Source organism: Scyliorhinus torazame, chromosome 15, assembly GCF_047496885.1.
Source record: "Scyliorhinus torazame isolate Kashiwa2021f chromosome 15, sScyTor2.1, whole genome shotgun sequence".
NCBI classification, from domain to species: Eukaryota; Metazoa; Chordata; class Chondrichthyes; order Carcharhiniformes; family Scyliorhinidae; genus Scyliorhinus; species Scyliorhinus torazame.
In genome coordinates this window covers 116,613,951-116,639,590 of record NC_092721.1, presented here as the reverse complement: position 1 = coordinate 116,639,590, position 25,640 = coordinate 116,613,951, and the positions used below count along the sequence as shown (strand labels likewise).

At 52.4% G+C, this 25,640-nt stretch overlaps 1 protein-coding gene across 5 annotated transcripts in view; it reads right to left on the bottom strand.

Annotated features, from left to right (window-relative positions):
• The window catches only part of LOC140391761 (large ribosomal subunit protein eL31), a 245,433-nt gene that overhangs the window by 46,772 nt on the left and 173,021 nt on the right, over window positions 1-25,640 (bottom strand). For all 5 annotated transcript variants that reach the window (XM_072476605.1, XM_072476608.1, XM_072476604.1 and 2 more), the window contains 3 exons: window positions 18,533-18,658; window positions 15,511-15,689; window positions 13,823-13,915 (listed from right to left, as the gene is read on the bottom strand). In XM_072476605.1, the coding sequence (XP_072332706.1) occupies window positions 13,823-13,915; window positions 15,511-15,689; window positions 18,533-18,658 (398 nt within the window). The remainder of the gene's footprint in view (window positions 1-13,822; window positions 13,916-15,510; window positions 15,690-18,532; window positions 18,659-25,640) is intronic.

Genomic DNA, 25,640 nt, shown 5'->3' with positions numbered 1-25,640 from the left:
TTGCTACATGTGGGAGTGAGTGGTGAGGAGCATTAAAAAGCAGCTCCCCCTTGTTAGTGACGAGGCGCTGAGTGGCAGAGGCTGTCAGCGGCAAATCAGGTGGCGAGATAGCCAGTAATGGAGAGGCGCTCACGGGGCTCATTTTCGGTACTAAGTGCTCTTAAATATGGGTCGTGATTTCCCAATGCGGCTCTCGGGTAACACCCCGTCAATCATGCCCAAAATGACATTCAGAAATGTTTCCGTTAAATCGCACCCATCGTTTAGCATCTGTGTTCAATTGATTCTTCATAATGATGTGGAGCGCGATTCAACAAAAACATTTCTAAGTGTCATTTTGGGCATGTTTGGTGGGGTGTTCCTCGATGGCTGCATTGGCAAGAATGCGTCCCGTATTCAACGTCACTTAATGCTGAAAATGAGCTCCCACACGAATCTTGCCATTTTACTGACTGTCTCACTGTCTGATTGGCCAGACACGTGCCTCAGCTTCTCGCTCCCAACAAGACGGAGCTGCTTTTAAACGCTCGTCACCGCTCACTTTAGTCAACACACAAACATGGCAGCAGGCAGACCTGCTTCTCGCTTTGGGGATGCTGACCTGGACAGGCTTCTCGGAGCTGTGAGTGCAAAGCGGAGCATCCTATTCCCCTGAGTGGGTCGGAGGGCCAGCAGCAGGATTACCAATGCCACCTGGGAGGCAGTGGCAGCAGCTGTCAGTCCGGGCAGCATGACCAGGAGGACCAACATCCAATGTCAGAAGAAGGCCAACGACCCCCCACAAGAGGAAACCTGTCGCCCTGGGGTGGTTCTCGAAGTCGCCGAGGATCTCCGAATGTCCCAGGATGTAGCTGTTATGGACCCTCCCTGCATAATGTGCACACACGGGCATGTTGCTGAGGCGATGGTTGCACACAATCTGAACATTCATGGAGTGGAATCCCTTCCTGTTGGCAAAGGGCAGTCCCTAATGCCCCGGTGCGCACAAGTCGACATGCATGCCATCTATTGGCCCTTTGACCTGGGGCATCCCAGTGATGGCAGAGAATCCTGCAGCCCAAGGACCTCGGTGGGCTTCGTCCAGCTCAAAGTTGATAAACACTGATGCCCGGACATACAGGGCAGTTGTGACCTCCCTGATGTATCTGTGGGCTGCAGCTTGAGAAATGCCGCACTGACTGCTGCACAAGCCCCGGAATAACCGCTTGCATAGCCAAAAGGGCTGCTGTAACCTTTACAGCCACCGGGAGAGGCTGTCCTCCTTTGCCATGGGGTGCCATGTCCGTGAGGATGTGGCACAAGTGCTGCATTGTCTCTTTGTTGAGATGGCGTCTCCTGCGGCATATGCTATCTGTTATCTCATCAAAGGACCAATGACGTCAATACAACTTGGGACGTTGCTGGCCTCCGCCTCTGGTTTCCTCCTCTGCCTGATATGCGGACGGATATTCAGGGTGTGCAGCAGCCCCTTGCAGGTGTTGCCTCCAGCTTGCGTCGTCGCTGCTGCCATCTTCTCCATTGTCTGCCTGCCTTGGCTGCCACCAGCAACGTGAGGGTAGCCTCTGTATGATCCACATCAGCAAACATTTTTTAATCTGAAAGGATTTGGGGAAGGAGGGAGACCGACAATCCGTTAGGGCTTTGTGGTAGTATGCATTAGGGGTCATGTGGGACTGTGAAGCCGTGATGTCATTGGCTGACAGATCCCGGGTCCTGGTTGGCTGTTGATCTCTAGCTCCGCCCTGAAGGCGGAGTATAAGAACCAGGAATTCTTCCCGCAGCTCCAGTCTGTTGCTGAACTGCGGGGAACGAGTCACGCTTAATAAAGCCTCATCGACTTCACCTCTATTCGTCTCTCGGGAGTCTTTGTGCGCTACAATTTATTAAGCGTGCTTAAAGGACTATGGAGCTCAGGATCGTCCCGGAATGCCTGAGGATCAGCCCCCACGCAGTGAACTCAGCAGCAGTTTTTAAACACTGGCAGACTTGTTTCGAAGCCTACCTCCGAACGGCCCCCGGCCGGGTCACAGAAGACCAGAAACTACAGGTCCTGCACTCGAGGGTAAGCCCGGAAATTTACCCTCTCATAGAAGACGCAGAGGATTTCCAGCACTAAAGAGCATCTATGTTCGCCCAGTGAACCAGATCTACGCACGCTACCAACTCGCAACGAGACGGCAAAGTCCCGGAGAATCGCTAGACGAATTCTACGCCGCGCTGCTAGTTTTGGGACGGGCCTGCAGCTGCCCGCCGGTAAACGCGATTGAACACACGGACATGTTAATTCGCGATGCGTTTGTGGCTGGTATGAACTCTCCCCAAATCCGCCAAAGACTTTTAGAAAAAGAGTCGCTAGGACTCTGAGGCACGGGCCCTTGCAGCCTCACAAGATGTGACCGCGCGAAACGCCCGGGCCTACGGCCCCGACCGCGCGGCAGCCCCTTGGGCTCCGTGGACCCCCGTCGCGACAAACCCCCCCCCCCCCCCCCCCGCCCCACAGGCTTGCGCGGTTCAGACGCCAAGTCGTCCCGGGGGAGCCCGCTGCTATTTCTGCGGCCAGGCGAAACACCCCCGGCAGCGCTGCCCGGCCTACGCAGCGATTTGCAAGAGCTGCGGGAAAAAGGGCCATTTCGCGGCTGTGTGCCGGTCCCGGGGGGTCGCCGCTGTCCCCGGAGAAGAAGGAGTCCTGCGCGTTCCAAACACTCCCCAACCCCCCCCCCCCCCAGGCGCCGCCATTTTGGGTCCCGGCCACCACGAGGGGAGGAGGGGCGCCGCCATCTTGGGACCCCCCAGCCCTGCGCGACGCATGGGGCGGCCATTTTGTCCACCCCCGCCGCCATCTTGTGACCCCCCAGCCATGTGCGATGCATGGGGGCGGCCATTTTGTTCCCCCCCGCCGCCATCTTGGACGGCAACAATGGACCCCAGCATCGACGGCTCCACGGGGTTCGAGGAAGACGCTGAAGCACTACGACCACGTCTGGCCTCAATGATGCTGGACCAAGCATGGCCCCGGACGCTCCAGATGACGACAACAATGGTGCTGATCAACGGACACGAGATACCATGCCTGGTCGACTCCGGGAGCACAGAAATCTTCATCCACCCCGACACGGTAAGACGCTGTTTTTTGACCATCCGTCCCAGTGCGCAAAAGATTTCCCTAGCTGCAAGATCCCACTCCGTACAGATCAAAGGCTTCTGCATAGTGACCCTAATGGTGCAAGGGAGGGAGTTTAAAAACTACAGGCTCTACGTCCTTCCCCAACTCTGCGCGCCCACATTACTGGGATTAGACTTCCAGTGCAATCTGCAGAGCCTAACTTTCCAATTCGGCGGCCGAATACCCCCACTCACTATCTGCGGCCTCGCAACCCTCAAGGTTGAGCCCACATCCTTGTTTGAAAACCTCACCCCGGATTGCAAACCCGTCGCCACTAGGAGCAGACGGTACAGCACCCAGGACCGGACATTTATTCGGTCCGAAGTCCAGCGGCTACTGAAGGAAGGCATAATCCAGGCCAGCAATAGTCCCTGGAGAGCACAGGTGGTAGTAGTAAAGACAGGGGAGAAGCAAAGGATGGTCATAGACTATAGCCAGACCATCAACAGGTACACACAGCTAGATGCGTACCCTCTCCCCCGCATATCCGACATGGTCAATCGGATTGCCCAATATAAGGTCTTCTCCACTGTGGACCTCAAGTCCGCCTACCATCAGCTCCCCATCCGCCCAAGTGACCGCAAGTACACAGCCTTCGAGGCAGACGGGCGATTATACCACTTCCTAAGGGTCCCATTTGGCGTCACAAACGGGGTCTCGGTCTTCCAACGGGAGATGGACCGAATGGTTGATCAACACGGGTTGCAGGCCACGTTCCCGTATCTCGACAACGTAACCATCTGCGGCCACGATCAGCAGGACCACGACACCAATCTCCAAAAATTCCTCCAGACCGCTAAAGCCTTGAACCTCACATACAACGAGGAGAAGTGCGTTTTTAGCACAAACCGACTAGCCATCTTGGGATATGTAGTGCGCAATGGGATAATAGGCCCCGACCCCGAACGCATGCGCCCCCTCATGGAATTTCCCCTCCCTCACTGCTCAAAAGCCCTAAAACGCTGCCTGGGGTTCTTTTCATATTACGCCCAGTGGGTCCCCCAGTACGCAGACAAGGCCCGCCCCCTAATACAGACCACGACCTTCCCTCTGTCGACAGGGGCTTGCCAGGCCTTCAGCCGCATCAAAGCGGATATCGCAAAGGCCACGATGCGCGCCATCGACGAGTCCCTCCCCTTCCAGGTCGAGAGCGACGCCTCCGATGTAGCTCTAGCGGCCACCCTTAACCAAGCGGGCAGACCCGTGGCCTTTTTCTCCCGAACCCTCCACGCCTCAGAAATCCGCCACTCCTCAGTGGAAAAGGAAGCCCAAGCCATAGTGGAAGCTGTGCGACATTGGAGGCATTACCTGGCCGGCAGGAGATTCACTCTCCTCACTGACCAACGGTCGGTAGCTTTCATGTTCGATAATGCACAGCGGGGCAAAATTAAAAATGACAAGATCTTAAGGTGGAGGATCGAGCTCTCCACCTTCAACTATGAGATCTTGTACCGTCCCGGAAAGCTGAACGAGCCGTCCGATGCCCTATCCCGCGGCACATGTGCCAACGCACAAATTAACCGTCTCCAAATCCTCCACGAGGACCTCTGCCACCCGGGGGTCACTCGGTTCTACCATTTTATAAAGTCCCGCAACCTCCCCTACTCCGTGGAGGAGGTCCGTACAGTCACAAGGAACTGCCACATCTGCGCAGAGTGCAAACCACACTTTTTCAGGCCGGATAGTGCGCACCTGATCAAGGCTTCCCGTCCCTTTGAACGCCTCAGTCTGGATTTCAAAGGGCCCCTCCCCTCCACCGACCGCAACACATACTTCCTGAACGTGGTGGACGAGTACTCCTGTTTCCCCTTCGCCATCCCCCGCCCTGACATGACAGCGGCCACAGTCATTAAAGCCCTTAGCACCATATTCACACTGTTCAGTTGCCCCGCATACGTCCATAGCGACAGGGGGTCCTCCTTCATGAGTGACGAGCTGCGCCAGTTCCTGCTCAGCAAGGGTATAGCCTCGAGCAGGACGACCAGCTACAACCCCCGGGGGAACGGGCAAGTAGAGAGGGAGAACGGCACAGTCTGGAAGACCGTCCTACTGGCCCTACGGTCCAGGGATCTCCCAGTTTCACGGTGGCAGGAGGTCCTCCCGGACGCCCTCCACTCCATCCGGTCGCTACTGTGTACCACCACTAACCAAACGCCTCATGAGCGCCTCCTTGTCTTCCCCAGGAAGTCCTCCTCTGGAACGTCGCTGCCGACCTGGCTGGCGGCCCCAGGACCCATCTTGCTCCGGAAACATGTGCGGGCGCACAAGTCGGACCCGTTGGTCGAGAGGGTTCACCTCCTCCACGCGAACCCGCAGTACGCCTACGTGGAGTACCCCGACGGCCGACAGGACACGGTCTCCCTGCGAGATCTGGCACCCGCCGGCAACACACACACCCCCTCGACACCAATCACCCCCTCCCTGCCACCGGCGCACCCCGCGACAGCCCCCTTCCCGGGAGGATCGGTCCTCCTCCCGGGTCCGACAAGAAGTGAAGCTGAAGCAGAAACCGTAAAGCTCCCGGAGGCGACAACACTGGAACAAGCACCACCACCACCGGGGCTGAGGCGATCGACAAGGACGACCAGACCGCCCGCCCGACTCGTGGCATCGGTGTAACACTAGAATGTTGTGGACTTTAACGAGAATGTTTTTTTTTTCCTTTTCCCTCTTACGAATACTGTAAATAGTTCAAAACAAAAAACCCTGTACATAGCCCAGTGTAGGGCACTGTAATGACATGCAAAAGTTTTTTTCCTCCCAGGACCAGCCTTGTAAACCCCTACCACCATGCAAAGCACCACCCCGCCGGGTTCATTTTTAACAAGGGGTGAATGTGGTAGTATGCATTAGGGGTCATGTGGGACTGTGAAGCCGTGATGTCATTGGCTGACAGATCCCGGGTCCTGGTTGGCTGTTGATCTCTAGCTCCGCCCTGAAGGCGGAGTATAAGAACCAGGAATTCTCCCCGCAGCTCCAGTCTGTTGCTGAACTGCGGGGAAAGAGTCACGCTTAATAAAGCCTCATCGACTTCACCTCTATTCGTCTCTCGGGAGTCTTTGTGCGCTACAGGCTTCCACCCCGGGACCCTCAAATCCCACAAGACCCCTCCCCTCCATCCTTACCACGACTCTCCCACCTCCTCTCAGAGTGCTGTCCAGTGAGTCATGTTGTACTGGAGAACCTTGCTCTGCACACTCACACCCGGCCACATCAGAAGCCCCTAAATCTCAGACCTCCGTCGGGAACATTAGGGAGACCGTGCTGAGGTGCCCTCCTCTGATCCACAAACTCACCCTTTGGTCACAAGAGGATCCTCAGTGCTGAAGCTCTGTTTTTTAGTGTTTGACTGTTGGAAGCTGCCTCCATAGTGCTGACACTGTTAGAGTTCAGGCACACTGTTCAGGCTTCGAGGTTTCCTGGAGACGCTATGCACTAATCACCCTCTGAGGTTACCCTGGAGTAAGCACTTGAGAGTTAACAAGATTTTGTTTATTAAATGGTCAACAGTAACAACGATTTGAAAATCAACTGCATAACGTTCCACACGGCACACTAACCATTAAACAACAAGGAAACATCGCTGTTCCATATGGTACCAGTAAAAAGCTACAGCTAATTTTCACAAAAAAAAACCACACGCTATCACCCCTCGTGGGTTTCTCAACGGAAACAGAGGATAAGCCTGAGAATGTGTTATCATGTCCAGAACTTTGTCGTAGAAATGATCTGTCCATCAATGTGTGACTTGTTCCACGTATCAGTGCCACTCCCTGTTCAGGAGTCACAGCTGTGCAAGTCCTCCCACACGGCCCAATCTCACCGGAACCAAATCCTGGCATCCACATATTTCACTGACACTCAAGGTGCAGTTAAACATCCTCAACTTGTAGCGTGTTTAACCTGTGGTGACGTGCCAGTTACATGCAGCACTCACCACACCAGCAACAAAAGCAACAGCAATCTGCAAAAGCATTTCTTCAACAGCGGCATCAGGTGGCCCAATGGACCAGGTGGCGCACCAGGTTCCGCAGCGCCTTCTTGCTCTAAACCGGATTGCTTTCTGGACCTTTAGGTCTCCCTGAGCCCGGTGTTCCAGGACCCAGGTATCTTAGAAAAATGTTTCCTTCTTTCCGGCTACAGAAAAGGAAGGAAACAGCAGCAGCAACTTCCAGGCATCTGCAGCCACCAGCAGGAGAAAGCAGCAAACACAACCTGCAGCTGGGAAATGCTGGAGTGTGACGTACTCTCACAACTAACAAGGCTATTTCTTCATTTGCAATATCCTTTCAGCTGCGCGGCTAGAGACTGCTCACAGTCAACGCGAGTGAAATTGAATTTCAGCATTGAAAACACAAGGCTCTGACCGGGAAGTGTTTGGTGCGACAGACAGGCTGCAGCTTGCCCCTGTTATGGGTCTCCATAATATTTACTTGAAGGCTTCGCAGGCAAAATGTCTCTCATCTCGCCCCCCCCCCCCCCCCCCCCGCCCCCCCCTCTCCCCAGCCCAGGGGTGACCCCTGACCTGAAACGTTTCAGCCCTCTGACCAAGCCCAACCCCATCTGAGTGGTGTTCCCCCCCTCACCCCTTCGCTCGAGCACTGGGGCAGCGGCTCCAATGCCCTTGAGCTGCATGTCAGAAAATGGAAATGGCATCTCACCTCCTCACTTCCCCTCAGCAGCCATTGTGCCAGCTTCACGTTTTCGAAAAGGAGTATTAAATGACGTCCATGTGATTTCTCACTGGGGAGTCGGGTAATTCCTGGGAGGTTGCTGCATTTGACTTCAATCTCGCTGATGAGATGGAAATGAATGCAAATAAGAGTTAATGTTATGTTCGCCATGTTTGGACGTGATCCGGAACTCGTCATCGGTAGGGGGCTGGGTGAATTGCAAAGTGGTTTGTGCCAGGCGCAAATCTCGATATTGGCCTTACCCGCCATTTACCTGGCATGCCCTCATTTACGCCATGTGCAACACGATGGTTGAATTGCACCCGTAAATTCTAAAGGATGGACTCACCATTCGTGGTTAAATAAGGAAGTTAGGGAAAACATCAGACAAAAGGAAAAAACATATCACAGCGCAAAGATGTGTGGCAGGACAGATTATTGGTCCGACTATTAAGAACAGCAGAGTTAATCAGGAGAAAGAAATTAGAGTGTGAGAGGAAGCTAGCTAGAAATGTAAAAACAGATAGCAAGAGTTTCTACAGGTATTTAAAAATGAAAAGAGAAAGTAAAGTGAGTATTGGTCCTCTGGAGAGTGAGAATAGGGAGTTAATAGTAGATAATAAGGAAATGGGGGATAAAATTAACAAATATTTTGCTTCTGGCCTCATGAGAAGATGTGAAAAATATTCTAGTAATAGCTGTAAATCAGGAGGTGGAGAGGAGAGAAGAACTTGGTGAAATTAGTCACTAGGGAAGCGTACTGAGCAAACTGATGGAGTTGCGGGCTGACAAGTGTGGGGTGACTTGATTGAAGTATATAAGATCCTGAATTATGTCCTGAGTTTGGAAGTGGAAAAGGTGTTTCCTCTTGTGGGTGAGTCCAGAACTAGGAAGCACTGCTTTAAAATTAGGGGCCGCATTTTCAGGACAAAGATGAGGAGAATCTTTTTCTCTGGGGGTTGCACGATTTCACACATCACTGTCTCAGAAGATGGTGGAAGTGTGGTCATATTTCTTAGGCCGGACTTCCGGTTGCGGCTATGCAGAGCTAAGTCGCACGTTCGGCAGCTCCCGCTTGGGACGGGCTTTTGGGCTCTTTTCAGGGCCCCCAACAGCATTTTTTCGACATTTCCCGGTGTGGGAAGAAGACTGCAACATTCCCCCGACAGTGTAAGGCTTGGACCAGGAGCGGGGCGACTAACAAAGTGGTGGTGAACCAAAGAAAGTGCGAGGGAAGAAGAGCAAGATGGCGGCGGGCGGGGACCAGGCAGCGTGGTGCAGTGGGCGCAGGAGCAGCAGGAGGTTATCCAGCGCTGGTTCAGGGAGCTCAAAGCGGACCTGCTGGAGTCGATGAAGGCTTCTATTGACAAGCTGCTGGAGACCCAGACGGCCCAGGGGGTGGCGATCCGCGAGGTCCGACAAAAGATCTCAGGTAACGAGGACGAGACCTTGGGCCTAGCGGTAAAGGTGGAAGCGCACGAGGCGCTCCACAAAAAATGGCAGGAACGGTTTGAGGAGATGGAGAATCGGTCGAGGCGGAAGAATCTGCGGATCCTGGGCCTCCCGGAGGGGCTGGAGGGGTCGGACATGGGGGCCTATGTGGTCACCATGTTAAATTTGCTGATGGGAGCGGGGTCCTTCCGGGAGCCCCTGGAGCTGTAAGGGGCCCATAGAGTGCTGGCGAGGAGGCCCAAGGCTAACGAGCCGCCGCGGGCGGTGCTGGTGCAGTTTCATCGGTTCGCTGATCGGGAGCGCGTACTCAGGTGGGCCAAGAACGAGAGGAGCAGCAGGTGGGAGAACGCGGAGGTTCGAATATATCAGGACTGGAGCGCGGAGGTGGCGAAGAAGAGGCACAGGAAGGGGGTGAAGTTTGGCATGCTGCAGCCAGCGCGACGGTGGGTCACCTACAAGGACCGACACCATTATTTTGAGTCCCTGGAGGTGGCGTGGGCCTTTGTTCAGGCCGAGAAGCTGGACACAAACTGAGGGTCGGGATGGGGGGTCGGGTGTGGGGATGGTCGGGGATTGCTGTTGTTGTGTTACATTTTGAGGGGGGGTTCTTTACTCGTTTCTTTTTGGTTCGGTGTGGGTGGTTAGGGTGGGTTGGGCACTGTTTTGGTTGGGTCTGTCGGGTGTGCTCTTGGAGGGGGGCAAGTAAACGGGGTAGGGGGTGGATGGCCGGTAGGGGGGATGGAACCCCGCGGGGGAGGGGGAGGCCCGAGTCAGGGGTGAGGGGACTGGGCCTGTAAAAGGAGCTGCGCCAGAGGAGGCGGGGGCAGGCAGGTGGAAATCGCGGGCTTTTTTCCGCACTGAAGGCTGGAGGGGGCAGGGCCGGGGCGGGGAAGCGCAGGTTTTTCCCCGCGCTTGGGATGGAAGGGGGAGATCCTGCTGGTGGGTAATGGAGGGGGAGCGGAAGTCCCACAATGGGAGGAGTCGAAGGAGAGGCAGGAGTGGCCGGGGTCAGCAGGAGTCAGCTGACTTGCGGGAGTGCAATGGGGGGAGCAAAGCAGCTAGGAGGGGTCCTGGCTGGAGGGACCGGGGGCGGGGGGGGGGGTGAACCGGGTTGCTGCTGGTATGGTCAAGGGGGAGCTGGAGCGAGTAGAGGGGGTTGGGACGGAGGTTTGCCGCCGTGGGGAACGGGCCGGGCGTGGGGTGCGGGTGCATGGCTGGCCGAGGAGGTGTTATGGCTAGTCGGCAGGGGAGGGGGGGCGGGTAGCCCCCTGATCCGGCTGATAACCTGGAACGTAAGGGGACTGAACGGGCTGGTTAAGCAGACCCGGGTGTTCGCGCACCTGAAGGGGCTGAAGGCGGATGTGGTCATGCTCCAGGAGACACACCTGAAGGTGGCAGACCAGGTAGAATTGAGGAAGGGGTGGGTAGGTCAGGTGTTTCATTCGGGACTGGATGCCAAAAATCGGGGGGTGGCGATCTTGGTGGGAAACAGCGTGTCGTTCGAGGCGTCGAGCATTGTGACAGACAATGGCGGCAGGTACGTAATGGTAAGTGGTAAGCTGCAAGGGGAGAGGGTGGTGCTGGTCAACGTGTACACCCTGAACTGGGACGATGCGGGTTTTATGCAGCGCATGTTGGGTAGGATCCTGGACTTGGAAGTGGGGGGCCTGATAATGGGGGGACGACTTTAACACGGTGTTGGATCTGGCACTGGACCGCTCCAGGTCTAGGACGGGTAGGAGGCCGGCGGCGGCTAAAGTGCTGAGGGGGTTTATGGACCAGATGGGAGGGGTGGACCCTTGGAGATTTGCAAGGCCGGGGGCTAGGGACTTCTCATTCTTCTCGCACATTCATAAGGCCTATTCCCGGATCAACTTTTTTGTTATGAGCAGGGCGCTGATAGCGAGAGTAGAGGATACCGAGTACTCGGCGATAGCCATTTCGGATCACGCCCCGCATTGGGTAGACCTAGAGCTGGGGGAGGAGAGGGACCAGCGCCCATTGTGGCGCTTGGAGGTGGGGCTGTTGGCGGACGAGGAGGTGAGCGAGCGGGTCCGAGGAAGCATAGAGAGATACCTGGAGGCCAACGATAACGGGGAGGTCCGAGTGGGGATGGTCTGGGAGGCGCTGAAGGCGGTGGTTAGGGGAGAGCTGATCTCCATTGGGGCCCACAAGGAGAGGAGAGAGCAGAGGGAGAGAGAGAGGCTGGTGGTGGAGATGGTGAGGGTAGACAGGAGGTACGCGGAGGTGCTGGAGGAGGGACTGTTGAGGGAGAGGCTAGCCTCCAGACCGAATTCGACCTGTTGACCACCAGGAAGGCGGAGGCGCAGTGGAGGAAGGCCCAGGGGACGGTTTATGAATATGGGGAAAAGGCAAGTCGGATGCTGGCGCATCAGCTTCGGAAGCAGGACGCAGCCAGGGAGGTCGGGGGAGTTAAGGTTAGGGGAGGGAGTGTGGTGCAGAGTGGGGTTGGCATCAATGGGGTCTTAAGGGACTTTTATGAGGAACTGTATCGGTCCGAGCCCCCACTGGAGGAGGGAGGGATGGACCGCTTTCTCGACCAATTGAGGTTCCCGAAGGTGGAGGAGGGACTGGTGGGGGGATTAGGGGCCCCGATTGGGCTGGAGGAGCTGGCCAAAGGGATAGGGAGCATCCAGGCGGGGAAGGCACCGGGGCCGGACGGTTTCCCGGTCGAATTCTACAAATAATATGTGGACCTGTTGGGCCCGTTGCTGGTTAGGACCTTCAATGAGGCAAGGGAAGGGGGGGGTCTTTGACCCCGACGATGTCCCCGGCACTGATCTCCTTGATCCTGAAGCGGGACAAAGATCCCCTGCAGTGTGGGTCTTACAGGCCGATTTCGTTGTTAAATGTAGATGCCAAGGTGCTGGCGAAGGTCTTAGCCACGAGAATTGAGGATTGGGTGCCGCAGGTTATCCACGAAGACCAGACAGGGTTCGTGAAGGGGAGGCAGTTGAACGCGAATGTGCGGAGGCGGGGGAGGCAGAGATAGTGGTGGCAATGGACGCTGAGAAGGCCTTCGATAGGGTAGAGTGGGGGTACTTGTGGGAGGTGCTGAAGAGGTTCGGGTTTGGGGAGGGGTTCGTCAGGTGGGTTAGGCTGTTGTACGAGGTCCCGATGGCGAGTGTGGCCACGAACAAGAGGAGGTCTGAGTACTTCCGGTTGCATCGAGGGATGAGACAGTGTTGTCCCCTGTCCCCCCTGCTCTTCACACTGGCGATTGAACCCCTGGCTATGGCAGTGAGCGAGTCGAGGAACTGGAGGGAGTTGGTGCGGGGTGGGGAGGAGCATAGGGTGTCGCTCTATGCGGACGACTTGCTGCTGTATGTGGCGGACCCGGTAGGGGGAATGCCGGAGGTAATGAGGATCCTCAGGGAGTTCGGGGATTTCTCAGGGTACAAGCTCAACATGGCGAAGAGCGAGTTGTTTGTGGTTCACCCAGGGGACCAGGAGAGGGGATTGGCGAGCTCCCACTAAATAGGGCGGAGAGGAGCTTCAGGTATTTGGGGTCCAGGTGGCCAGGAGCTGGGGGGGCCTGCATAGACTTAATTTCACGAGGCTGGTGGAGCAAATGGAGGAGGAGTTTAAGAGGTGGGATGTGTTGCCATTGTCCTTGGCAGGTAGGGTGCAGTCAGTTAAGATGACGGTGCTCCCAAGGTTTTTGTTCCTGTTCCAGTGCCTCCCCATTCTTATCCCAAAGGCCTTCTTTAGGCGGGTCAACAGGAGCATAACGGGGTTTGTGTGGTCGCGAGGGACTCCGAGGGTGAGAAGGGTGTTCCTGGAGCGGAGTAGGGATGGGGGGGGGGGCTGGCGCTGCCCAACCTCTGTGGGTACTACTGGGTCGCCAATGCAGCGAAGGTGCGCAAGTGGGTGATGGAGGGGGAGGGGGCGGCATGGAAGAGGCTGGAGACGGCGTCTTGTGAGGGTACGAGTCTGGAGGCGCTGGCAACGGCTGCTGCTCCCTCCAATGAGGTATACCACAAGCCCAGTGGTGGCGGCTACCCTCAAAATCTGGGGGCAATGGAGGCGGCATAGGGGGAAGTGGGGGCCTCGGTGTGGACCCCGATACGGGGGAACCACCAGTTTGTCCCAGGGAGAATAGATGGAGGGTTTTCGGGGTGGCACAGGGCAGGGATAAGAAGGTTGGGGGACCTGTTTGTGGATGGGAAGTTCGCGAGCCTGGGTGAGCTGGAGGAGAAGTACGGGCTCCCCCCCGGGGAACACCTTTAGGTATCTACAGGTAAGACCGTTTGCCAGGCGGCAAGTGGTGGAATTCCCGCTGCCGCTGCCACGCACGGTACAGGACAGGGTGCTCTTGGGGGGTTGGGTTGGAGAGGGGCTTACTTCTGCTTCTACTTCAAATGTTTGTATGTTTTCATTCATATCTTTTGGGTTACAAATGTCCTTGAATCCAAACCAAATAGTCACTTATGAACGTTCAGAGCCATAATGCAGAAACCTTTACAACAACGAGAACTGTGGCATTTAAATCCTTCATATATTTCTGACATACTTAGATTGTTGTCCAATAGCACTGAATTCTGTGGGCTGTCTAGCGTGGCATGTAATAGGCATCATTGGTTGAATGGGTTGACTAAGTAGCATCCTTAAAAGGAAAATGAAAACCATGAATAAATATCTTACATTTGCACAGTAATATTTTCTAAGAATGTGCTATTTTGTTCTTGATTAACTGGATAAATTGCCCATCAAGAGAAGTACCCTGCTGAATTCTGCTATGACAACTGCCCCCGAAAACAATAACATCTACTGCACACCACAGCATAGGGCAACAAATCAGATATAATATCCATTGCTAAAAATAATTGCTCCAAATTTTACAGCGATAATGGACGGGTGGTAGAGATTACAAAGAAAGTCTTATCATGACATTCCATGCTCCATGGGATTTTTCTTGTAGTTTTTCCTTAATGAGGATTATTTTAAAAAACTTTTCTTAAAAACAGATAAGTGCTTATGCTGAAAACTGAACCTGCAATAAAGAAGCTAAACTGTACCAAGGATGGCAGAATAAAATTTGAGGTAACTGCTTTCTAACATTTTTGGAATTAAATAGGGGTCTGTGTGTATGTAGGTGTAGTGGCTGCTCCCAGAATAATTAACATACACCTTCAGGATCCGCTGCCGGTGGGCTCATGTTGATGGAATGGAATTTTTTCCAGTTAATGAAGGCCACTGGCTGGCCTGTGGGTGCCTTGATGGCCACATGGGTGCAGTCTATCTTGCACTCAGGGGAAGCCAGCAACAGTGCAGATTTTTCTTGACTTGCTAGTGCTTTGACTGCCACTGGCTACCCCTTTCCCAGCCACTGCATGTATGCCAACGGGAGCACGGCCTACTCACCCCCCCCATATCCCGTCCCAAGGTTAATGTGATAAATGTCTTGATGATTTTTCTGATGGACGCAAGGGGTCTTTCTGCAAAGACCTACAATGGTTATAGCTCATTCCTTCTTTAGGGCTCTTCTTCCTGTTTAAGCTCCCCAAATTGGAAGCTGTGGCAACTCCCTTGATGCAATGCTGCTGGATATCCCTCCCTTACACTGGTAGGCTAACTTTTGGCAGCAGAGATCATGCCTGGAAATCACCAGGTTTCAATGGTGCCAGAGGGTGAGCAGAAGTCCTATCCCCCTGCTAATTTGCTCCTAAAAATAAATTCAGTTCATATTGTCCCATCATAATTTTGTGATAATTGAGTTGAAATACAGGGAAATGGATGCTTTTCCATTTTCAGCCAACCAATATACCAGCTTTAATCATTACCAGATGAGATATAGAGCAACCAGATACAAAGTAAAACACCCTCTTCTTTCCCTCAACACCATGCCTGAACTCTTGTCAGAAAAGATCACTTCTGGTGCATGAGTGAAAGTTTTTTTTATTTTCAAACACAACCTTACTGAGCTGGTGACCTTCCCTGGAACAGAGAACAGAGAAATCTTCCCTGTTTTGTGCAAAAAATCCTTGACAACTGAAAATCAATTTGAAATCAGAGTGGTTAATGATTGAAGCTTTGGTTCCAGAAATAAGAGGGAAGTTGCCAAATTGCTGTCATCCAAATCCCAGATAGACACTATTAAAATAATGTCTTTCTGATAGGTAACACAGATGCATAATAAATAACTTCCAAAAGTTTGTTATTAACTACTGATTGCAATTGTTGAAATAAAGTTGCTATTACCTTAGTTGCCTGTCATGACTGAAGTTAGGACCTGAATGACCAATGGTGCCATCACTTTGGAGAGTCATCGTTGGGGCCTGAGAGAACATCATTGGACTGCTGAAATGTAATGCCAGGCCTCCAGATAGGTTGGGCAGGGAAGTCTGTACAAGCTGCCCAGCACGCATCATTTTAGCATCCTATAAAAATAATTTAAAAATAGTCTTGCTGAGCAAGAAAATCAAAGTCCAAATGTTCTGTTTAGCACATAAAATTCTTGTATTTAGTGTGAAATATATCAGTCTTAGGGCAGCACAGTGGTTAGCACTATGGCTTCACAGCGCCAGGGACCCGGGTTCGATTCCCGGCTTGGGTTACTGTCTGTGCGCTGTCTGCACGTTCTCCCCGTGTGTGCGTGGGTTTCCCCCAGGTGCTCCGGTTTCCTCCCACAAGTCCCTTGGACATTCTGAATTCTCCCTCTGTGTACCCGAACAGGCGCCGGAATGTGGAGACTAGGGGCTTTTCACAGTAACTTCATTGTAGTGTTAAAGTAAGCTTACTTGTGACAATAAAGGTTATTATTATTATTAAGCACCTGGACATGCATCTCTCAAAATTCCATAATAATAATAATCACTTATTGTCACAAGTAGGCTTCAATGAAGTTACTGTGAAAAGCCCCTAGTCGCCACATTCCGGCGCCTGTTCGGGGAGGCCGGTACGGGAATTGAACCCATGCTGCTGGCCTTGTTCTGCATTACAAGCCAGCTGTTTAGCCCACTGTGCTAAACCAGCCCATGAGGTGCGTTGTGTCATGTTTGCACCTGAAAACACTCAGAAAGCGGAATCTGCCAGAAGATTGGGTATCAGATCATTTGTATATCCATTACATCGAATTACATCATATTTTAAAGCACAGAAACAGGTGATTTGGCCCAGCAAGTCTATGTCAGTATTCATACTCCAGACAAACCTCCGCTAGCTTTCTTCCTTAGTGTAGCTCAATTTATCTCTCCCTCATGGACTTATCTCACTTTCTCTTAAATGCAGCAATGCTATTCACCTCAACCAGCTCATATGGCAGCGAGTTCCACTGGAGGATCGACACTTCAAGCCCCACATAATTTACTAGTAATGCTCAGTAGGTGTGAAAAAATAAGAATGCGGCTTTAAAAAGCTGAGCCTGGTTAGAGGTTGTTGCAGCAGATAAATCGAAACATCCACTGTGAGGAACTGCGCTGGATGGTTGCTGACATTTTGCCTAACTCTTTAAGGATATTTTCCAAGAAGGCACAAACTGCAGTGAAAAAGGGTTAAGGATATTCCAAGGAGGAGTAAAAGAAGAGTTCAAAATTTCAGCGAGACTGACTGTCAAACTCTCCTCAAGTTGATCAACTATAGGTAAAGAGCTTTCTGGGTCTGCATGGGGGGTGGTGACTCAATAAGGCCACATGGAGAGATGTGGCAAGAGCTCTGCACTCTCACCTTCATAACTATAAACCACCACCACAGGAAGTTCAATGACCTGACCAGTGCAGACAAGGTAACACACTGAATACTCTATTTTGTCTTACTTGGATTACCTTGTGCATGAGCATATGGAAAGGTTAGAGGAAGTACAACTGACCCTTCCTGATATATGCTGGTTAAACGGTGCACAGGCCAGGGACGTCCTCTGGGGATGAACTTGGAAACGGGGGCACCGTTTAATCAGGAGAGGGTGGGGTGGGGCACCTGCTGATTCTTCATTGATAAATTCTGGAGCGGGACGACAAAGCAATTAACATCCACTTAATGTTAAGTGGCATCAGAAAAGGGAGCGAGTCCGCCAATAGCAATCACCCTGACCTTATCTCCAAACCCTCTGCCACACCTTATCAGTGTCTCCCTCTCTGAGAACAGATTTACACTATCCAGGACAAAGCAGCCCCCTGATCGACATCCTTACCATCTTAAACATTCACTTACTACACCACCGATGCACAGTGGCAACAGTGTATACCATATACAAGATGCAGTGCAGCAACTCAACAAGGCTTCTTCGACAACACCTTCCAAAGCTGCATCCTCTACGATCTGGAAGGACAAGGGCAACAGATGCGTGGGGACACCACCTGCAAATTCCCCTCCAGGCCACACAATGTCGTGACAGGGAACTATATTGTCTTCCCTTAATTGTCACTGTTGTGGGCGCAGGAATTAAATATCCCCCTCATAGACCTGGGAGCCCTGGTGGAGCTGGGAGCCCTGGTGGAGCTGGGAGCCTCGGTCGAGCTTGGAGCCTCGGTGAAGCCGGGAGCCTCGGTGGAGCTGGGAGCCCCGGTGGAGCTGGGAGCCTTGGTGGAGCTGGGAGCCCTGGTGGAGCTGGGAGCCCTGGTGGACCTGGGAGCCCTGGTGGACCTGGGAGCCCTGGTGGACCTGGGAGTCTGGGTGGAGCTGGGAGCCCCAGTGGAGCTGGACTTCCCAATGGCAGGAGACTTCATTCCTTTCTTTAGGGCTTCTGGAGATCGATTCAGCAGGCGTCCCACCGGTTTTGCTGGTGGATGTCGTGCCCCCCACCCTCCTTAAATTCCATCCTCGATATAGAAACATAGACATAGACACATTGCAAATAGGAGCAGGAGGAGGCCATTTGTCCCTTTGAGCGTGCTCCGGCAATCATTATGATCATGGCTGGTCATCCAACTCAATAGCCTGCTCCTGCCTTCCCCCCAATATCCTTTCACCCCCTTCGCCCTAAGTGCTATATCTAAATATTATGATATGTATAGTCATCTTTCCATACATCATTCATTTGCTTTTTGTTTTACGCTCAGATGAAGGGAAGAGTTACTATATGATATGGTCCATGTATATCACAATCATAAATGCATTTAGGGTTTATAAGTTCTATTTGTAAGCCTGAATTTATCACTTCTTTTCCACTCTCCAATTCCTAGTGAAGAGTCTATCATGATGTATTTCCAGCATGTTTAGTTTTCCTATTAGAAACCTAAGAGTTTAGTAAGAGTACTTGATTCCATTGTGTTGCTCCTATTGGTACCTGGAACTGTTTACTGGGAAGATCCTGGTCTTGCACCACAAGATCCATTTGTTGCTGCTTTTGCTGTTGTGATTCCTGATACTGTAACGGATTCACGCTGATGGGTGCTGGCTGCTGTAGCAATAACTGAATGAGAGAAAAGTAAGCTTTTAAAAAAGATTTTCAATCATGTTAGTGACTTTCAGATCATCAATTACATTCTGCTTGTTGGGTTAGGTTCTAGCCTCTCGGGTTGAACATTTCCCCTTTGCTGTACCATGTGTAACAGAATTAGAAACCTGTGTTTTTCAAACTGGTTAATAATTTCATAAAACAGAGAACAGAGAAATCTTCCCTCTCAGGAAATGAAACCTTCTGCTGGGTTCCTGCATACTACCACCTAATGATTGAAACCAGGAACTACAGTAACATAATTAAATTGGACGCAGTGCCACCCTGTGAAAAGCATTACATGACACAAGTCAGAAGTGTGATGGAATACTCTCACTTGCACGACTGTAACCCCAACAACACTCAAGACGGGCAGCACGGTAGCAATGTGGATAGCACAATTGCTTCACAGCTTCAGGGTCCCAGGTTCAATTCCGGCTTGGGTCACTGTCTGTGCGGAGTCTGCACATCATAGAATTTACAGTGCAGAAGGAGGCCATTCGGCCCATCGAGTCCGCACCGGCTCTTGGAAAGAGCACCCTACCCAAGGTCAACACCTCCACCCTATCCCCATAACCCAGTAACCCCACCCAACACTAAGGGCAATTTTGGACACTAAGGGCAATTTATCATGGCCAATCCACCTAACCTGCACATCTTTGGACTGTGGGAGGAAACCGGAGCACCCGGAGGAAACCCACGCACACACAAGGAGGATGTGCAAACTCCGCACAGACAGTGACCCAAGCCGGAATCCAACCTGGGACCCTGGAGCTGTGAAGCAATTGTGCTATCCACAATGCTACCGTACTGCCGTACATCCTCCCCTTGTGTGCGTGGGTTTCCTCCGCGTGCTCCGGTTTCCTCCCACAGTCCAAAGATGTGCAGGTTAGGTAGATTGGCCACGATAAATTGCCCCGAGTGTCCAAGATTGCCCTTAGTGTTGGGTGGGGTTACTGGGTTGTGGGGATAGGGTGGAGGTGTTGACCTTGGGTAGGGTGCTCTTTCCAGGAGCCGGTGCAGACTCGATGGGCCGAATGGCCTCCTTCTGCACTGTAAATTCTATGATAATCAAAATTCTATGAATACCATTTGTGACAAAGCAGCCTGCTTGATTGGTACCCCATCCTTCACCTTAAACATTCATTCCCTCCACCACCGACACACTGGAGCAGCAGTGAGAGGATTTGAGTATAGGAATAGGGATGGTTTACTACAATTGTATAGGCTGCTGATGAGGCCACACCTCGAGTACCATGTGTAGTTTTGGTGTCCTTATCTGAGGAAGGATGTTTTTGCTATGGAGGGAGCGCAGCAAAGGTTTATCAGGCCGATTCCTGGGATGGCAGGACTGTCAAATGAGGAGAGACTAAATTGGTTAGGATTATATTCATTGAAGTTTAGAAGAGTGAGAGGGGAGCTCATAGACACTTATAAAATTTGAACAGGATTAGACAATAACCAATAGTCAGTAATTAATGTAATGTCAATCCCCATATTAATAACGATCACATCCTCCCACCAAACCCCAGAAATTAGCCCGCATGTTCACATAAACAAATGACAAAAAGGAATCAGGAATCACCCATAGTCACCATTAACACACACTGCCCCCCTCCCCTCAACCCTCCCAGCCTCCCCCCTAATATTCGATATAATCCAATTCTCTAAAGTGCATAATGAATAACGCCCATGAATTGTAGAACCCCCCCATCCTTCCCCTCAGTTCAAATTTGACCTTTTTAAGCATCAAGAATTCCAGCAGATCCCCCTGCCACACCAGGGTGGAGAGGTTGATCTCCATCCTAACAGGATCCGCCTTCAGGTGATCAACGAGGCGAAGGCTACAACATCTGCCTCCCCGCCCGTTTCCAACCCCAGCTGGTCCGACACCCCGAATATGGCCTCCCGAGGGCCCGGGTCCAGTTTCACGTGCACCACTTTAGAGATTACCCTAAACACCTCCTTCCAGTAATCCTCCAGCTTTGGACAGGATCAAAACATATGAACGTGGTTTGCGGGGCCCCCTCTCGCAACGTTCACATACATCTTCTACCCCCTCAAAGAGCCGGCTCATCCTTGCCCTTGTAAGGTGCGCTCTATACACCACCTTCAGCTGTATCAGCCCCAACCTCGCACATGAGGTGGGGGCGTTCACCCTCCGGAGCACCTCACACCAGAACCCCTCCTCCATACCCTCTCCCAACTCTTCCTCCCACTTTGCCTTGATCCCTTCTAGCGGTGCCTTCTCCTCTTACAAATTTGCCCCGTAAACCACCGATACTACCCCCTTCTCCAGTCCCACTGTTGTCAGCACCTCCTCCAGCAATGTGGAAGCCGGCTCTACTGGGAAGCTCTGTATCTCCTTTCTGGCAAAGTCTTGAATCTGCATATATCTAAATATTTTCCCCTGCTCAAGCCCATACTTCGCTCCCAGCTCCTTCAATCCCCCAAAACGATCCCCAAGAAACAAATCTTTTAGTGTCCTAATTCCTTTCTCCTCCCATCTCCGAAAATTTCCATCCATCTTCCCTGGCTCAAATCTATGGTTCCCCCGAATTGCCATTTGCCTTGACCCTGCCCCCAACCCGAAGTGCTGTCGAAACTGCCTCCAAATTCTCAACAAAGCTATTACTACCGGACTCCCTGAGTATCTCCCCGGGGTCGTCGGGAACGGCGCTGTTGCTAGTGCCTTCAATCCCGACCCCCTACACAAACTCTCCTCCATTCTGACCCGTTGGGAGACAACCCCTCTGACCCAGCTCCGCACCTTTTCCACATTCGCCGCCCAGTAATAATACATCAGGTTCGGAGAACCCAAACCCCCTGCCTGCCTTCCACTCTGTAGCAGCACCTTTCTAACTCTGGCCACCTTCCCACCCCATATGAACGAGGTAATCATCCCTTCAATCTCTCTAAAAAATGCCTTTGGCAGGAAAATCGGCAGGCATTGAAAAATAAACAGAAATCGCGGCAGCACATTCATTTTAACCGTCTGTGCCCGACCCGCCAGTGGCAGAGGGTGACCATCCCACCTTGCCAGATCAGCTTTCACCCTCCCCACTGATGGAGCACCCCTGAATCTCGAGCAACCTGCACCCCCAGGTATTTGAAGTGAGTCACTGCCCTACGGAATGGCAGCCCCCCCACCCCTGGCCGATACACCACAAAATATTCACTCTTGTCTAGATTTAATTTGTACCCTGAGAAAGACCCAAACACCCGAAGCAGCTCCAGTATTCCCCCTATTGACACACTTGGTTCCAACATGTATAATAACAAGTCATCGGCACATAAGGACACCCTATGCTCCATCCCCCCCACCCCCACCCCGCACTATCCCTTTCCATTCCCCCAAGCGTCTTAATGCGATGGCCAATGGCTCAATCGCGAGTGCAAACAGCAGGGGGGGACATAGGACATCCCTGCCTAGTCCCACAGTGGAGAGGAAAGTATTCTGAGCTGATGTTATTGTGCGGACACTGGCCCTCGGCTCCAACAGTTACCCAGTCCACAAATCTGGGTCCAATTCCAAACCACCCTAGAACTGCCATCAAGTCCCCCCATTCTACCCGGTCAAACGCTTTCTCGGCGTCCAATGCCACAACCACCTGTTTCCTTCCCCTCCGCCGGTACCATAACCACGTTCCACACCCTCCTAATGTTCGTAAAGAGCTGCCTCCCTCTCACAAACCCCGTCTGATCTTCACCTATCACCTTCGGGAGGTACTCCTCCAGCCTACCCGCCAGTACCTTCGCCAATATCTATGCGTTCACGTTTAAAAGTGATATGGGCCTATACAACCCACACTCCGTCACATCCTTATCTTTTTTAAGTAACAGGGAAATCGATGCATGCCCAAAGTTTGTGGTAACACCTCCTTCCCTATTGCCTCCTCAAACATCCCCACCATCAGCGGTACCAGTTTAATTTTGAATTTTTTATTCCACTGGAAACCCAACCGGCCCTGCCACCTTCCCTGACTGCATCCTCTCAATCGCATCTTTTATCTCCTGCTCCACTATCGCCCCCCTCTAATGTAGCCCTGTCCCCCTCCCCTAACCTCGGGTACTCCAGCCCATCTAGAAATTCCTGCAACTCCCGGCCTCCACCAGGTGGCTCTGACCTGTACAACCTCTCATAGAATTCCTTAAAGACCTTGTTAATCTGATCTGGATCTCCCACCAACTTCCCTGCCCTGTCCTGCACCTGGACAATTTCCCTTGCCGCAGCTTCCCTACGGAGCTGACCCGCCAACATTCGGCCCGCCTTCTCTCCATGATCGTAAACTGCACCCCTTGCTTGCCTCAATTGGCGCACCGCCTTCCTGGTAGATAGTCAGTCAAAGCTCGCCTGGAGTTCCTTCCTCTTTTCCAACTGTGCTGGGTTCCTATCTTCTGCATACCTCCTGTCTACCTCCAGCATCTTATCTATTACCCTCTGACGTTCCAACCTCTCCTCTTTGTCTAGCCTAGCCTTGAACGAGACCACCTCACCCCTCACCACCGCCTTTAAAGCCTCCCAAACAACCGCCTTTGACACCTCACCCGTGCAGTTAAAACCTACAATATTCCTCGATTACTTTTTCAATTTTGTTACAGAACTCTCGGTCCCCCAACAGTCGCACATCTAACTTCCACCCTGGTCTCTGTACCATCCCTTTATCCAGTACCATATCCACCCAATGCGGAGCATGATCTGATATTGCAATTGCCGAGTACTCCGACCCTATAACCCCAGCCAGCAGCGCTTTCCCTGCCATGAAAAAGTCAATCCGCGAGTATACCTGATGGACCGCTGAGAAAAAAGAGTACTCCCGCTCCCTCGGGACACCTCCAAGGGTCCACCCCTCCCATTTCCACCATAAGCCGAACCAGCGCCTTCGCCCCCCCTGACGGGACTAGCGAGCGCGGCCGTGACATGTCCAATTTTGGCTCCCGCACCAAGTTCCAGTCCCCCCCCACTATCAGTTTGTGTGTGTCCAAGTCGGGGATGGCCCCACACACCATCTTCGCGAATCCCACATCATCCCAATTGGGACCATATACACTTACCAGCGCCACTAGCCCCCCTCCAGCGCCCCTGTCACAATCACATACCTACCCCCCGATCTGCAACCACCTTCAGATAGATTTTTAGATTAATTAACTTTTAGCTTCAAAATCAAACATGTCGACCCTGAAGTCTGTGTGAATAATTCAAATTTTGAATGATTTTTCGCAGACTTACTGTCTACAATACCCTGGTTAAAAGAAGGCCATCTGGGCAGCACAGTGGTGCAGTGGTTAGCACCATGCCTCACGTGCCGAGGACCCGGGTCGATTCCGGCCCCGGGTCACTGTCTGTGTGGAGTTTGCACGTTCTCTCCAAGTCTGCGTGGGTCTCACCCCCACAACCCAAAGATGTGTAGTGTAGGTGGATTGGCCTGGCTAAATTGCCCCTTAATTAGAAAAAAATAATAATTAGGTACTTTAAATTTTTTTAAAAAGGCCATCTGCCACACCTTCTGACCTCAGGAGTACAGACAGAACCCTTTGTACTGCCATTACTTTAAAAAATATATATTTTTATTCACATTTTAACATTTTAACAATTAAACACATAAAACACACAACATTTAGAAACTAAAATCAACCCAAAACAACTCCTCCGGATCCACCTCCTCTCCCCTACCCAATCTCCCCCATCTAATCCCCCACCCCTCCCTCTAACAATTGGCGGCAACCAGCTCCCCGAATTGCAATACAAACAGACCCGATCTCTTGTGGAACCCCTCACTCGACTCATCTGAGCAAATTTCACCTTTTCCAAATACAAGAATTCCAGTAGATCCCCAGCCATATTGAGGCACAGGGTAGAGAAACTGACCAACAGGACCCGCCTACGAGCAATCAAAGAAGCAAAGGCTAAAACATCTGCACACCCCCCCCCCCCCCCCCCCCCACGCCCCCACCCCCACCGGTCTGAACCTCCAGCAAATCTGACACCTGAAAATGGGCCAGGGGACTAGGCTCTAAGTCCACATGTAGATTTGCTGACATGGTGCTGAAGAATGGCCCCGATCTTTGGACAGAACCAGAACATGTGTACATGATTGGATGGACCCCTCTCACTCCACTTACAAGTATCCTCCACCCCCTCAAACAACCGGCTCATCCTCAACTCTGTCAGGTGCGCTCTGTGTACTACCTTTAGCCGTATCAAACCCAGCCTCGCACACAAGGTTGAGGCATTCACCCTCCACAGCACCTCACACCACAATCCCTCCTCCAACGACGTTCCCAACTCCTCTTCCCACTTGGCCTTAACCCCCTCCAGAGATGCCCTATCCTTCTCCAAAATCTTCCCATAAATAGCTGAGATGACCCCCCCAACTTCCAAACACCGACAACACCCTCGCCAGTAACGACGAGGGTGGTGCCACCGGAAGGTCGCCACGAGCTTTGTCACAAAATCCCACATCTGCATGTACCTGAAACCTTCCCTGCGCGGGACACCAAACTTCACTCCCAACACTTCCAAACTCGCAAACCCATCCTTCTCGAAACAGATCCTTTATTTCCACTACCCCTCACTCCTCCCATCCCCGAAACCTTCCATCCATCCTCCAAGGTTCAAACCCATGGTTCCCTCGAATCAGCATCAACTTCGACCACGCCCCCAATTTAAAGTGCTGCTGAAACTGCCTCCATATTTTCAGTGTGGCCGTCACCACTGGACTCCCCAAATACGTCCCTGGGGCAAACGGGAGCACTGCCATTGCCAGTGCCCGCAACCCCGACCCCTCACAGGAACCTGTCTCCATAATCACCCACAACGCCTCAGTTTCCCTGCTCTCACCCCGCACCTTCTCAGCATTCACAGCCCAATAATAATATATCAAATTCGGAAGGGCCCTCTCTGGAGCACAGTCCCCCTAATCCTTGCTACCTTCCCTGCCCACACAAATGATGAAAC